Raw genomic sequence first — 14,840 nt, forward strand, 5'->3', positions numbered from 1 at the left:
AGATGCCCGTCTTGGAAGCGCGTACTGTCATCGAAGGGGCTGGCACCCAGCCACAGCGGCCCCCCGCTTTCCCCAGCCCCCTGCAGGATGTCACAAGCGATCCCATGAGAAGATGTTGCTCTCCAGAATCCCGGCTGGGTCCGACTCGGAGAAAAAGCCCAAAGTTCCCTGCGTGGCCGTTGCCCTTTCGCAGTTGTGTTTCGCCGTCCGTGACCTCGTCTCGCTCTCACCAAAAAGGACCCTCGAGATGTCGATGCAGTTCGCCCCTCCACAGTCACTATAAAACAGACTCCATATTTTCACACCACTCGTGATCTTCCAGGTTATAGATAAATTTTGTCCTATGTGATTGGTTTGGGGGCACCGAGTCCCGCCCCAGATTGTCTAGGGTGAGAGTAGAGGCAAAAAACTCACTAGTGCTGAGACCACCTTCGTGGTTCTTGATGTATCTTTTATAGTTCTTCCTCAAGCACTGCCAGGTGGTGGTGTACAGGATGAATGCGAAGGACTTGAGGGCGATGGCGATGCTGACGTACAGGTATCTGTAGACCACGTTGTCGTAGAGCGCGCAGGCTCCCTGCTCCCCGCAGAACGTGCTCCAGAACAGGCAGGTGGAGTCGATGCCCGCCCCGAAGATCAGCGGGGGTGGGATAAAACCTGCCGAAAGAAGAGAGACACGTCATCAGGCAGGGCTGTAGGGGCACCAAAGTGGCTTTGCTGAGTGCAGCGAGGAAAGCGTGTCCAGCGGGGCCAGGGAGGTTCTGCTACCCGCTCTGCCCTGCCCTGCTGAGACCACACCGGGAATATTGTGTCCAGTTTGGGGCTCCCCAGTGCAGCAGAGACAGGGATCTGCTGGAGAGAGTCCAATGGAGAGCCACGAGGATGATTAGGGGACTATGAGGATCTCCTCCATGAAGAGAGACTGAGAGCCCTGGGGCTGTTTAGTCTGGAGAGGAAAAGACTGAGAGGGGATCTGATCAATGTCTATCAATAGCTGAGGGCTGGGTGCCAAGTGGAGAGGGCCAAGCTCTTTTCAGTGGTGCACAGTAATAAGACAAGGAATGATGGACACAAACTTGAACATAGAAGGTTTCACCTCAACAGGAGGAGAAATTTCTTTACACTGAGGGTGATGGAGCCCTGGAACAGACTGCCCAGGGAGGTTGTGGAGTCTCCTTCTCTGGAGACTTTCAAGCCCTGCCTGGAGGCATTCCTGTATGACCTACACTAGATTCTATGGTCCTGCTCTGGCAGTGGGGTTGGACTGAAAGATCTTCAGAGGTCCCTTCCAACCCCTAATAGCCTGTGAGCTTGTTTCTCCCTGAGAATGAATGTAGACCTTGTTTGTTGTGGTCAGGAGGTCTGGGTAGCTTTTCTATGGGATACAGACACTGGCAGAGGTTGCCCCAAGAGGTGGTGGAAGCCCCATCCTTGGAATTTACTAAGGCCAGGCTGGAAGTGGCTCTGGGCATCCTGATCTAGCAGAAAGTGTCCCTGCCCAGGGCAGGGGTTGGAACTAGATGATTCTTGAGGTCCCTTCCAACCCTGACAATTCTGTGGTTGTATGTTTTCATGGTCTTTATGACAGAGAATGGGAAGAGAGGATGCTTTATCAAAGTTAATGGTCCCAGCTGCAGGCTGTGACTCTAAGCTTTAACGTTTTAAATCGACCTAAACAAAGTCTGTGGATGAGTTTTTAGCTCGGATTTGACATCTACAGACGACATTCCTGCTGATACCAACAAGCAGGAAGGATTTTTCTCAAGTTTAAGTGGCTTTTATTAAGCTTCTCATTTGCCTAATGAGACTGAGTGGAGGGGTAAATGAAAGAGGAGGAGGGCAGCCTCGCAGCTTGCTCTGTTTAGATATTGGCAATTCAGCACTCTGGGGTGTTCACCTGAAGGATGTCAAGCTCTGGAATCCTATGACATCTGCTGAGGCATTGAGGTCTAGTTTTGCACCTTTCCCTGACACAGAAGAAAGTTTTCTCTGGGTCTAAGGAAAATAAACAATGGCCTCTGACAGATGTCAAAGTTTAAATCTGAAAAGCAGGGATGATTTCGCCACTAAATGAAATATCACAGCAGGACTCTCCCACAGCCACTGCAGCTAACTACTGATAAGCATTTCTCCATCACAGACTGCAGCAGAGCTGCACTCTTACAGCAAAACAATCACTCCAATCTCATTTAACTAATACAAGTGAAGTTTTCCTTCTCTGCTCATCCCCATCCTACAGGGATATTGCAGAGCCCCCCCACCCCCATTTCCCATTACCCTGACGGTGGTCGCCAGCTTTGCACTCCCCACTCTGCACAGGACCACTGAATGTGCAGCACTCAGAAGAAAATGTGGCTGTTCTACACATCCTACAGTTCTTCCTCCTGCTGTATTTATGGGGGGGAGGGGGGAGTGGATAAACCCCTGGAAAACCCCTTGACTGATATAATCATTGCTGCAGGTGAAGAGAGCAAGCAAAGGAGAGCGTGGTGTCTGCTGAAATCCAACAGCAGGTAGGCACAACATGCCCTCAGCAGCATCACTGCAGCTGTAGGTGCTGTGCTGCCTGAGACTATAAATACACACACTGACAAACAGACACAAAGCCTGCAGTTTGCAGACAGAGAAGTGTTTTATCTAGGATCCAGTTTCATCATTAACCTGGATTTCCACACAAAAAGAAAAAAGGAAAGATACCTTCCTGCAGCTCCTCATGAACAAATAGTGACATCCATGACACACATCCTAAGACTACAAATAAATTGCTTGTCTTCACTGTTCCCTGTGGTACCTCAGATGTCTTCATTTTATTTTGTCAGTGACTGGTGCTCTGCAGATTTTGTTTGATCTCCCTTGTATGTTAATAAATGCAGGAGTTAAGAAAGGCTATATGGGCTCGTGGTACTCCTTTTAACCACTCATTAATAGCACAAATGTAGTAGACAAAAACAGATGATGGAAAAGCCACACTAGTTCCAGCCATCACATCTCAAAACCTGATTATGTTCTGGAGGAAAATGTCAGTGTCAGCTCCCTGCCTCTCATTTCAGTGGCTGGAAACTCCAGGCTGGTGGGGGTTTGGTTTGGTTGATTGGTTTGGGGTGGTTTTTTTTAAGCCTGTGGACAACCACACACTCAACTTGGAATTTCAAAATGCAGCTGGGCTCCTGACAGAAAAAAAAAGCTGCTGAATGCAGTTTGTGTGCCCAGTTGTGCACCACTGCTGGGTGCCACCTAAGCGGGAAACGTCCAGCTTTGGCAGTGGCCAAGGAGGCAGGAGCCACATGCTTTCTGGACTAAGCAAGAACTGCATTTGGAGCAGCATTTTGAAGTATGAGCCCCTACTGGCTAACATGCTGAGATGCTGATACACAGCTTTGAAGATGTATAGGCTGAACTTCAGAGAGAGCCATCATCCCCATCTGCTGGCTTCAGACGGCTTTCCACGTTTTCAAGATAATTTGTCCTGAAAATCAGAGTCATAGAATGGTTTGGGTTGGAAGAGATCTCCAAAGGTCATCCAGCCCAAGCCCACTGCAGTGAGCAAGGACAATCCTCTACTAGATCAGGTTGTTCAGAGCCTGATTGAGTCTAAACTTGAACATCTCCAGGGTGGGGCCTCAACTATTTCCCTGGGCAACCTGTTTCAGCGTTCCACTACCTTCATAGCAAAGAACTTGCTCCTCACATCCAAATCTAGTAATCTAAAATCCAAATCTAAAGCTACTCTTCTCAAAACCACTGTCCCTCATCTTGTCACTGCAGGCCTTTGCAAACAGTCCCTCTGCAGCCTTCCTGTAGGATCCCTTCAGGTACTGGAAGGCAGCATCAAGGTCCCCCTGGAGTCTTCTCTTCTCCAGGCTGAACAACCCCAGCTCCCTCAGCCTGTCTCATAGCAGAGGTGCTCCAGGGCACAGTGTTAGCTCATGTCCAGCTTCTCATCCACCAGCATCCCCAAGGCCTTTTCTGCAGGGCTGCTCTCATCTCCAACTAAAGCAGGCTGCTCAGAGCCCTGTCAAATCTGACCTTGAATGTGTCTGGGAACAGGGCTTCTGCCACCTTCTCTGGCAACCTGTGCCAGTCATTCATCAGTCTTCTTGTGAAACAACTCTTCATAAGGCTCGAAGAAGAGCCTGCTTACCTGAACTCCAAAGCCATACCTATATGGATGCAGACACAGGTGTGTGAAAAACTTCTAAGGAACCAGTGGGTGTTTCAGTTCATATTTACCAGAGGAGAGGACAAGTGACAGCACCAACTCAGTGCCTAGACCCTGTGAGACATGGGAGTTAAAGGGCTCCACCAGAGGCTAGGAAGTCCTTCTGAGAGAAACACATGCCTTTGTCGTGTTGGGAGAAGGGAGACAGCAACATGGGCTTGGAAGAAAAACAAAAGGAAGCACCCTGCTAAGCAGAGGCTTTGCTAGAATGCATGGTGAACACCATCCAGAAATGATGGGTCTGGGATCTCGCAAGTCTAAATCTCTTTGCCATTGCAGACATTTCCAATCCAAACCTTTGGGCTCCAACAGCACTGCTGTACCTCTTCTTGGAGCAACTGCAAAGGAGGAAACTTATGCTGCCCTTTCACAGAAGAATTCCTATGGAACAAGATAATGCATCCAGGAGGACACCAGGAGTGTTCAGTCTTGTTTCATGTTATTACAGTGAATATTAAAGAGATTCAATCATGTTTGAGCTCTTACTGCAAAGTGCTGCAGAAATTTCTGATATATATATATATATATGTGTATATATATTATTGCAGAAACTACAGGGCTGTAGAAAAAAAAGCTGCTTCTGCCTTACTGAAATCTATTAGCTAGGATTGCACCTCCGGGTCTCATCCTCCCTGTATTTAATACCCTCCTTTGGTTCAAGAAGCAGCTATTATCACTCTCCTCTTAAGTCAAAGCTTAAAGGTGAACTGAAAAGCTTTTAAAATAAATCAGTGGAGCTATTCTCAAACCTCAAGTTGTTAAGGGCAAAATTTGGCTACCCTTGCTCATATTGAAAAGTACCTTTCTCTTCATCTTCTGTGGGTGTAAGCTCCTCTGCTGACATGCTTCAGGATGCTTTGTCTTATTTCATGGGAATTCCTTTGTGACAGAGCAACATGCAACGACCTGAGTTTAAATTCTTACTGTGGGGGCTGCATTGCAAGACAAACCCAAACCTATTAAGAGTGATTGGCCATTGGAATGTGCTGCCCAGGGAGCTGGTGGAGTCATCATCCCTGGAGGTGTTCAAGAAAGGATTGGATGTGGCACTTGAAGCCACGGTTTAGTTGTCATGAGGTGTTAGGTATTAGGTAATAGGTTGGACTTGATGATCTCTGAGGTCTTTTCCAACCTTGTTGATTCTATGATTCTATTCAGCTTCAGTGTACAGACCTGAGCCTGGTTTGGAAGGAATTCAAGATGCCACTATCTCAGGAGGTTTCTCTGCTTTGAAGGGGGAAAAAAAAAACCAAAAGGAAAAGAGTGAAACCCTTTACCCTCAAGTGGGGTTTTTTTTCCTCTGGGAACAACAATGCTCACAGCCACCCTCCTTGCTCACTTGCCTGCTGACAATTCACATTCAGCCAATGAGAGCTGAAGACAAGCCAAAGCCTGAGAGCAGCCCCAACTGCTAAAGAAAAAGCTGTCTCTGCAAGGCTTGAACCAGAGCTGACCTATGTCAACCCAAAAGCTTCCCTTTGAGCTATCTGAGCTCTAGATAAAATCACTGGAAGGAATTTTCTTTATGACTGCAGTTGCTTCAGCAAAAGTAATGAAACCCCAACTGGCTTTATCATAAACTGGTCTGGGACCACCACATTAATTCCAGCTAATGGGGAACAAGGCATTACAAACAGCATGAGTAAATAAATGAGAGCATTTATTCAAAGCAATGAATGGTACTGTTGGATTTTTGGTCCCCTACTTTCTAGTGCCTTGCTGCAACCTCTGAGCTGTTTTTTTCACTCTCCAGCTCATTTCTTTGACACCAGGGTGGTCATTCAGGCAAAGTATTGCTTGTGCCCTGCTGTAAAAAATCCAGAAGTAAATTCCCCCTCCCCAACATGGGGAAAACTTCATCCTTGAGCTGGACCCACACAGTGATGGATCAGAGAGGATTTTGCTCTGAATCATTGATATTAATGAGCAGAAATACAGAAGCTTTAAAATACAGAGCCACCTCTTCAAAAGAGGAAAAAAACTCTTCCACCCAGAAAACAACAAGTGCTTGAGTAACAGCTCAGGGTGTCCGTTCAATTCACACATGAGGAGCACACACTGGACCAGAGGAAAGGCCATGTGCATGCTAATATGATGTTAACCCACAGGAGGATACAAGGACTCAGCCTGGCTCATTTCACTGTCTCCCTTTCCAAGAGACCTAAAGGAGAGGACAAACACCCCATGGAACACAGATCCTGTCCCTGAAGGAAGGATGAAAGCACACATCCCTCTGCTTCAGCAGCAGGCAACACAGCAGCGATTTTGCATGCTGCTGACATGTTAATAACAGCTACAGAAGAGTAAGTGGCTGCGTGGGACCAGGGCAGAAATGGTCATTTCTCAAGCAATATCACATTTTCTTCCATTAGCACCATTCAAATGGCAGGAAAAGTGCCTTCGAGAGCCTTGATGCGAGAGCCTTCACAGAGGGCGCTCAGACCCTGCTGGGTCAGACCACCACACTGTGGTGGGTTTAGGCTGTGCCTTTAAAATCTAGTTACAGATTCTGAGCAGAGAAGTAGAAAAAAGAGGAATAAATCACCATTGGGTGTAAAAAGGAAAAACAAAAGATTATGCTAAACAAATTCATTGGGTAAATATCTGCCATGCAACATAGACTCAATAAGGTTGGGAAAGTCCTCAGAGATCAACTCCAACCTGTCACCCAACACCTCATGACTGACTAAACCATGGCTTCAAGTGCCACATCCAGTCCTTTTGTGAACACCTCCAGGGATGGTGACTCCACCACCTCCCTGGGCAGCACATTCCAATGGCCAATCTCTCTTGCTGGGAAGAACTTTCTCCTCGCCTCCAGCCTAAACCTCCCCTGGCACAGCTTGAGACTGTGTCCTCATGTTCTGGTGCTGGTTGCCTGGGAGAAGAGACCAGCTCTCACCTGGCTACAACCTCTCTTCAGGTAGTTGTAGAGAGCAAGAAGGTCTCCCCTGAGCCTCCTCTTCTCCAGGCTAAACACCCCCAGCTCCCTCAGCCTCTTCTCATAGGGCTTGTGCTTGAGACCTCTCCTCAGCCTTGTTGCCTTTCTCTGGACATGTTCAAGAGCCTCAATGTCCTTCTTAAATTGAGAGGCCCAGAACAGGCTGTACCTAAACTATTCTCTCTTCTTTTCTGATCTCTCTACTTGCTTGGCTTGGGAGAGACTTATCTGCCTGTTGGCTGACCTTGGCTGAGCTGTTTAGTTAAGTCTAACCCACGGCTTTCTCTCTGCTCCTTTCTCTCTAGTGGGACAGGGGGAGGGGGAAGCAGTGGAACAGCTTCCCTGGTTTCTGACCAGGGGGATTTTGGTGTTGTTTGTTGATTGTAACTATCTGTACAATATTGCAAATCCTGTATATTTTGTACCTATTCATTGCACTCCATTGTAGAGTGTAGTTCTTGCTTGTAAATACAGCCTCCATTTGCTTCTAACTGCATTGGTCTGGCAAAGTTAATGCTGGGGGGAAAACTTCAACCCACCACACACTCTCAAGACAACCACAGCAGTGCACAGAGTAGAAATCAACTTTTGCACGTTAAAAATACATTTTTCCATGAGGGAGGGAAAGGTAGAGAAGGAGGAGACAAAACTTTTGTACCTACCTAGCAAACGGAGAAGCAGGAAAAGCACCCCCAGAGCGTAAGACTTGAGTTCGGGGCTCACGGTCCTGTAGGGAGGAGGCAGGGAGAGAGTGAAATCGATTCTTCTTGTTGTGCTTTGATTAACAGCCCCTGTGGCCACTCTCTGCTGTCAGTCAGGATGCCACCACCACCACCACCCCTTGGAAAAGTCATTAATGGGGATATTTTTTCTTTCTTCTTCTTCCTTCGCCTGGACTGCCTACAGCCCTAAAAGTAATTGCAGCGGTGATGGGTTCAGGAATTTAGCTAAGTCATTAATAACAACAGCTAATCTTGTTGTTGGATGGGGAAGAATGAAATTCCCAGCCTAGTAAATCATCATTTACAAGCTCCCTATCATGCTTTCGAGGCTCCAGCTGTTGAGAACTGATGAAGAGAAAACTTCTTGTTCTGAGGCTTCCCAGAAGACCGGGAACAAGAGAGAGAAAGGAGGATGACAGACCAAGAGGTTCAGTCAGCTCGTTCAGTCAAGCCTCCCAGGGAGACATGCTCAAGGAGACTACTTCTCAAGGGCATGACTTTAGCATATGAACTTTTTAATGCTGGGAAGAGAATGGTTTTGCTGCTTTTTGCTACAAACCCAACCCAACTCACTCTATCACATTAGTGTTGTGCTGCAAAGGTGCTTTGATTTGCTTGGCTCGAGGACGCTACTGGCTAAAAGTCATCCTCTTGGGTGCAGGCACAGCAAAGCCCCTGGAATTTCAGGAATCATCACTTTGGTCTTAAGCCTTATAATAGCATTTTTATTTCCCACAGTACATAAAGGCTGGGAAAGCAGGACACTGATCCCCATATGAATAGATTCATCACACAGGGGAACTTCGAAGGCCTAAGCTGTCTCTTCTATGAGTTCCTTACAAAGCTCTGCAGGCAGCACTGCTAGTGGCCCCCACAGTGACAGTGGTGGTCCTCCATATAAATACATTGGATGGGCATCAGGCAACAAAGCAGAAAGACAGAGAAATGAGTTTTAAGAAGAACATTCTGATCACCTGCCCTCATCCCATATGTGACAGACTGTCACACCATACATTACACTGGCCATGGTATTTCATACCATGAGTCCTGCATGCAGCCTGTCACCTCTGGCTGCATTTCAGCAGAGTTTTCAGGCAGACTCCCAGGCTTGACAGAAAGCCTTTATGCCATGAAACATCTACCCTTTGAAAAATGTTCCAGTGATTAATGCCTTGGCTCAAGAAGGTTCTACAGCAGGGTGGAGAATGAAAGAAACAGGAGTATGAAAGTTTATGTTATGGAAAGAAGTAGATGGCTATGTGAAATAGTGGGTTTTTAATTAGTAGTGGTGTCCATCAGCCCACCTTTTTGCAGGTAAGACCAAAGCAAATGCCCACACCTTAGGGTGAAGCAAAAGTTGCCACCTGGAGGCATCTCCTTTTCTCACCAGCTACAGCAGTGAACAAATGAGGTGCCTAAACAAGACAGCTAATCTGTAGACACCCAAGTTAATTTTTAAACTAACCAGAGGCACTTGTCACTGCCATGGACACCAGGGACATACTCATATGATCTAGTGTGAGGTGTCCCTGCCCAAGGCAGGGGGGTTGGAACTAGATGATCCTTGTGGTCCCTTCCAACCCTGAGTGATTCTATGATTCTAGACACCAAAACTTTCTTTTAGCAATCCAAGATGGCAGCTGGCAGAAGAGCCTGAGATGAAGAGCCCTTCCCTGTGCAATTTTGGTAGCTATCAGTGATTCCGAGGGGAGAATTATTTGCATGTGTGAACTGTTTATTCCCTACAGCTGTGAGCTGAACATTTTTAATATTCCCTTCACTTTTCTTATTTCCCTGTATTCTTCTTCCTGGCTGGCCACTGGTTTATCTCATTTGAAGCTGACACAAAGACATCTCCATTCAGGATCCTACAGGTGCTGGCAGCTCCCTTGAACAAAGAGAGCTTCAAACTTCAAATTACTTTTGCCACAATATTTATCACCAGAAATTTGATTTCCCCTTAGCTACTGTGGATGCAAAGAGAGAAATGAACTAGTGGGTGGAATATCTCATTTCATATCCTGCAGGGAGACATGCCCTCACAGAGCTGTTCTGTCCAAAATCCACTCAAGAGTGTGCTTCTAATACGGACCTTATTGATTGAATGTTATTGGAATTTTCCAGGCAGCAGAATGGATCTGCTATTATGCCTCTGGTTATTATTCTCAGCAAGTGACAGCCTGGACAGATAAGTAATTCTGGATCAAAGTGGGCTGAGATCTATATGCATATCATAAGGTGAAGTGTTCCATGTGTCTGGAAATAACACAAGGTCAGTTATTTGAATAAGCCACTTTTGCTCACCTATTCATTTTGGTTCAACTCAGAGATGTCCTTCAGACTTACAAGCTTCCTTCTGTTCTTGGACTTGGTCCAGGGTGAGAGAAGTTAAACTCTAGCCATGGGGGTATTCACCAAAGGTAGCCCTTGCTGCAGTCTTTCATGTTGCTGCAGTCTTTCATTGTTGCTGCAGTTTCTATGATCTCCAAGACACCTCTAAAGGTATCTTATGAGGCCATTATGTGCTGAGAACATGGGGCTACAATTCTGCCCCTTTCCTGATGTAGCTGGAACATCCTTACTACCTGCACTAGAACTTGAACACCTGTATTACTCTTTGTATGCTAATCCCAGCCTTGGTAACAACCACCCTGGACCCTTCTTTGTAGCATCCCTGCAGGGATCTTCTTGGTTTGCAAGCCCAGTCCCTCCTCACTCCCATGTTACCAAAGCTGTGCTCATGCAGTTCCCATATTCTCTCTAACAGGTCAGTGCTGCAGGCACTGAACTTCATGGGGCCATGCCAGGGATGAACCAGGTGCTACCAAGCAAAAGAGTGGTGGCCTAGGGAGAAAATGGCTTAATCAACACTTGAAACAATGGGGCTGAAATTCAGGTAGGACTACTGGGGCTTTCACATCCTCTGCTCCTGCCTGCATGTAAGGGCTGTAACATATGAGAAAGCCTGTGCCCATGGATCCTCGTTTGCTAAGGAGGTTCTGCACCTTTTGATCTTCGTCAAGGTGTCTCTGCCACAGAAGGCTCGGTCAAAAGAGGATTTTGTGATGACTTGAGCAGAGAGTCAGCTCCTTCATGGCTCTAGGAACAGGAGCCCTTCCCTTGGCCCCCAGCGGTACCCCATGCCCCGCCCCAGCCCCACCGCACCGACGGGTTCCTGCCGGCGGCCGTCTCACCTGATGAGGATGATGACAGAGGGCGTCTGCGCCATGGCCCCGATCATGCTGCAGACACACATCACACAGAGGAATGTCAGGAAGGCCTCTTCGCAGCCGGGGCTGGGGCACTTGCCGGGAACGACGGTGGCGTTTTCGGCGGGGAGCGAGGTGAGGCACGAACAGCCGCTCAGATTCTGCAGGTGAGCAGAGGGGATCAGCAGAGCCCAGAGACGCCGTCCCCACCACCCACCCACTCCAGCAGGGCTTTGGTAACAGCAGCTCAGCGTCCTCAGTAACTCCTAAGTGCTCATCTCGGAGGGGGCTGGAAAGAATTTCAGCTCTGATGCATGCTACCAGCAAGGGAAAGCTGTCCCTCGGCTTGTTTCTTTTCTTCTGCTCCTTTCAAGTCTCTGCCATAAATGTCACTGCCACAAAATTATTGCCAAGTTATACCCCTTTGGAGGAGAATAAAGAAACAATCTGTGTCCCTGAGACAAGGAAGATCCCCAAATTATGGTTCTAATTACTTTCTTATTTACCTCCACCCTCTCGGCCGCTGCAATTGAACTGCAGTACATTAGAGGCAGGTAAATCCGCAGCCCCGCTCTCGGCTGTGGGTTTGGTGCCAGCTTCCAGGGTCCTGAATTCCGGGAAAGAGCCATCCAGGATGGGTGCTGTGGTTTACCAAGAGCTGAACTATCACAGCTGGACAGCACAGGCACTGCTGGACTCAGATGCACTACGGGGCTAATAAATGACATCTGGTTCAGAGGGGTTTGTGTTGAGCTAAAAGCCGAAGTCGGGCAGGAGAAAACTTTATCAATATGTGACCAGAAGGAGGCCGAGAGGAACTGCATCTTTCTTTGATCTCTCCATCAAGTGCAGGGTGGGAAAAGCAGCTTTGTTTGCCAGTCACAGATTTAGGGATTTGGGGTTGTTTGGGATATTTTTTTAACTTTTTTTTTTTTTTCCCTTTCTTTTTTCCTTCTTTTCCAACTTGTCCTCCTGAATTTCTGAGTGGGGGATGTCAGTGCAATTAAGGCACACAACAGCACCGAGAAATCCCTTAACGAATTCAGAATGGAGGGATCATAAATGATTCATGGCTTGTCTTCATCAGCCCGCTGGGTTTGCAGGTCACATGTTTTGTAAGAGGAGTAATGCCATAAAATAAAACATATTGAAAACCAGCTAAAGCTCCACCCCCTTCTTCCCCTTCACCACTTCAAGCAGAAATTCCTTCGCTTTTCTGCTGGATTTCCCTCAGGACCCTACAAAAACACACTTTCTGGTTCGCTGCCTCCAAAGATAAGGATCTGCAGGATGCTACTCCAGCCCTTCTGACACCAATTTCTTTCTTCTGCATAGGAGTCAAATGATTTTCTTCCAAGTAAGTGCACAGGGGCCAAGAGAGACCGCAGTGCAGAAGTCCGGGAGAGCTGGAGGAGACATGCAGGTGCCTTTGTGCCTGGCAAACAGTAATTAACATAACAAATTCCGGAGCTGTTGAGTTCGAAGCTGCCACTTGAAGGCTTCGAGAAGGTGACAATTAGCACCACTGCGGTGGTGTTTGCACAGAGACAATGGGAATTTGTAGTTTCTGGCTCTTACTGCGGTGCACTGCTAGCAACCAGCCTGGACACAAACCTCTGGGTTCAAACCCATCCAAGTCCTGCACCGAAAAACGCTGGGGCAAAATTCCAACCACAGCAAACATGCAGAACTGGCCCATCAATGGAGAGAAAGGACCTGTCTCTGGTAGTGGTGAGGCAGATTCTCTTCCCACTGGTGTGGGTTTTGACAAACCACAAGGCAGGTCTCCATCTCCACTGCCTGAAAATTTGGCCCTTGATCTGCTTGTCCAACCATTTGGCACCAAGGTGCCAGCCCAAAGCAGTGGGAGTAGTTTGTATCTACACCTGCCTGCTTAGTGCTGCACCTCATCCTTACCAGGGAGATCTTTGATCTTTTATTCCTGACATGCTGTACAACTCACAGACATCAAACAAGGAAAGATCAAAGATGAAGTTTTACCTTTGTCCTGGGGAGAGGCAACTTTTTGCTGCCCATGCCAAATTGTTATAGATTCCCTTGTCTGCAACCTCACTGCATTCTACCACACATTAGCACAGCCTCCCACTGCCCAGCATCTTACACATCCACATTTTCTGTGAGCTTGTGAAGCTGCAAAGGTGCAGCATCCTTCAGCAGCATCTTGAGTGTGGAGTAATTATGTATGCAAATTATATATACTTTTAATTGCAGTTTTTTGCCCCCTGGCTCTGATATGGAAGGGACAGGCTGGTAATTCAGTGCACAGCTGTGAAAGGTCAGCATGGTAATCATAGAATGGTTTAGATTGGAGGGGACATCAGACATCATCTACTCCAACCTCCCTACCATGGGCAGGGACAATTCTCAACTAGACTCAGCTGCTCAAGGCCTCATCTAGCCTGGCCTTGAACACCCTCAGGGAGGAGGCAGCCACAGCCTCCCTGGACAACCTGCTCCAGAGTCTCACCACTCTCTTGGGAACTTCTTCCCAAGAAGTCTAACCCTGTTCTCCCTTGGCTTCAAACCCTATCCTGTCTCTAGACATCCTGATGAAAAGTCCCTCTGCAGCCTTCCTGTAGGATTCCTTCAGCTATTGGAAGGCAGCTCTGAGGTCCCCCTGGAGTCTTCTCTTCTCCAGGCTGAACAACCCCAGCTCCCTCAGGCTATCCTCACAGCAGAGGTGTTGCAGCCCTTGGATCATCTTTGTGGCCTCCTCTGCACACACTCCAACAGCTCTGTGTCCTTCTCATGCTGGGGACACCAGAACTGGAGGCAGTAATGCCAGGCTGGAATTTATGCATCTCCAGCCAAAAGGGTGAGAAAAGCAACAACATCAGACAAACAAAGATGCATGGTCAAAGGCTTCATAGGCAAGGGTCACTCTCAGGAATGGCTTGAAAGAGAAATTCCTAAGGGTGCCAGAGCTCTGCCTATCAGCACCAATATCCCTACAGCTGCCTGGCAGACAGGTGCACCTCTGCAAGCAGCTCAGTAAGAAAGGAGAAATGAAAAAGAAAATACCAAGTGAGCTACACATTGCTCTTCAAAATTGTTCACAGAGGAAAACTGGAGAGAGGCAGTCAGAAACATCCAATGTAGTAAAGTTAAATAAAGCATTCAGAGAATTTTATGTCTCAGTAAAATGCAACCCTTGGCTCATCACGAGCATATAACATTCACAAGACCCTCTAGACAGGTCATTACCTGGATTATGGGTTTAAAACCTGGTTTGGCAATTTGGCTTTGCCTCAGGGCCATTGTATGGCCAAACTGGTCCATAATTCTTCATAAGGCCCTTTCCAGAGGATGCTATTGCTTCACTAATTTGTGTTTGAAATGTTACTGCAAAAAAACCCTACAAAACAAAGTGATGAAAAGAACCCCAAGATGATGGCAAAAAGGGGAAAAAAAAGGCCAAGCAAGAAAGCATGAGTAAGAGAGAGGGGAGGGAGAGTGAGGTTTCTGCTCAGAGATTCGCTCTTGCAGAGCATGAGGTCAGGCAGCTGCAGACTGAAGGAGCAGAGCTGAATTTTCATTACTGTGCCCCTTCCAGAGGAGTCAGAACCTTTCCTTGAACTGCACAGTGAGGTCATTCCAGCCATGGGCTACTCTGGCTGTGTTCTTGCTGAGGACTCAGTGAACTGTGTGCACCCTGTACAAGCTGGGCTCTTGTTAAAACGATCATGTTGTCACCCCAGGTGTTGGCTGGTCTCTTGTTGGGATGAGGA

The 14,840-nt window shown here is 47.4% G+C and overlaps 1 protein-coding gene across 1 annotated transcript in view; it reads right to left on the reverse strand.

Annotated features, from left to right (window-relative positions):
* Nucleotides 1-225: 225 nt before the first annotated feature.
* The window catches only part of SLCO3A1 (solute carrier organic anion transporter family member 3A1), a 154,537-nt gene continuing 139,922 nt past the window's right edge, over nt 226-14,840 (reverse strand). Inside the window, exons 8-10 of the mRNA XM_054169176.1 lie at nt 11,077-11,252; nt 7,823-7,887; nt 226-657 (exon numbers count right to left, since the gene is read on the reverse strand). Coding sequence (XP_054025151.1) covers nt 278-657; nt 7,823-7,887; nt 11,077-11,252 — 621 coding nt within the window. The 3' untranslated portion in view covers nt 226-277. The remainder of the gene's footprint in view (nt 658-7,822; nt 7,888-11,076; nt 11,253-14,840) is intronic.

Source organism: Dryobates pubescens, chromosome 17 (assembly GCF_014839835.1).
Source record: "Dryobates pubescens isolate bDryPub1 chromosome 17, bDryPub1.pri, whole genome shotgun sequence".
Classification (NCBI taxonomy): Eukaryota; Metazoa; Chordata; class Aves; order Piciformes; family Picidae; genus Dryobates; species Dryobates pubescens.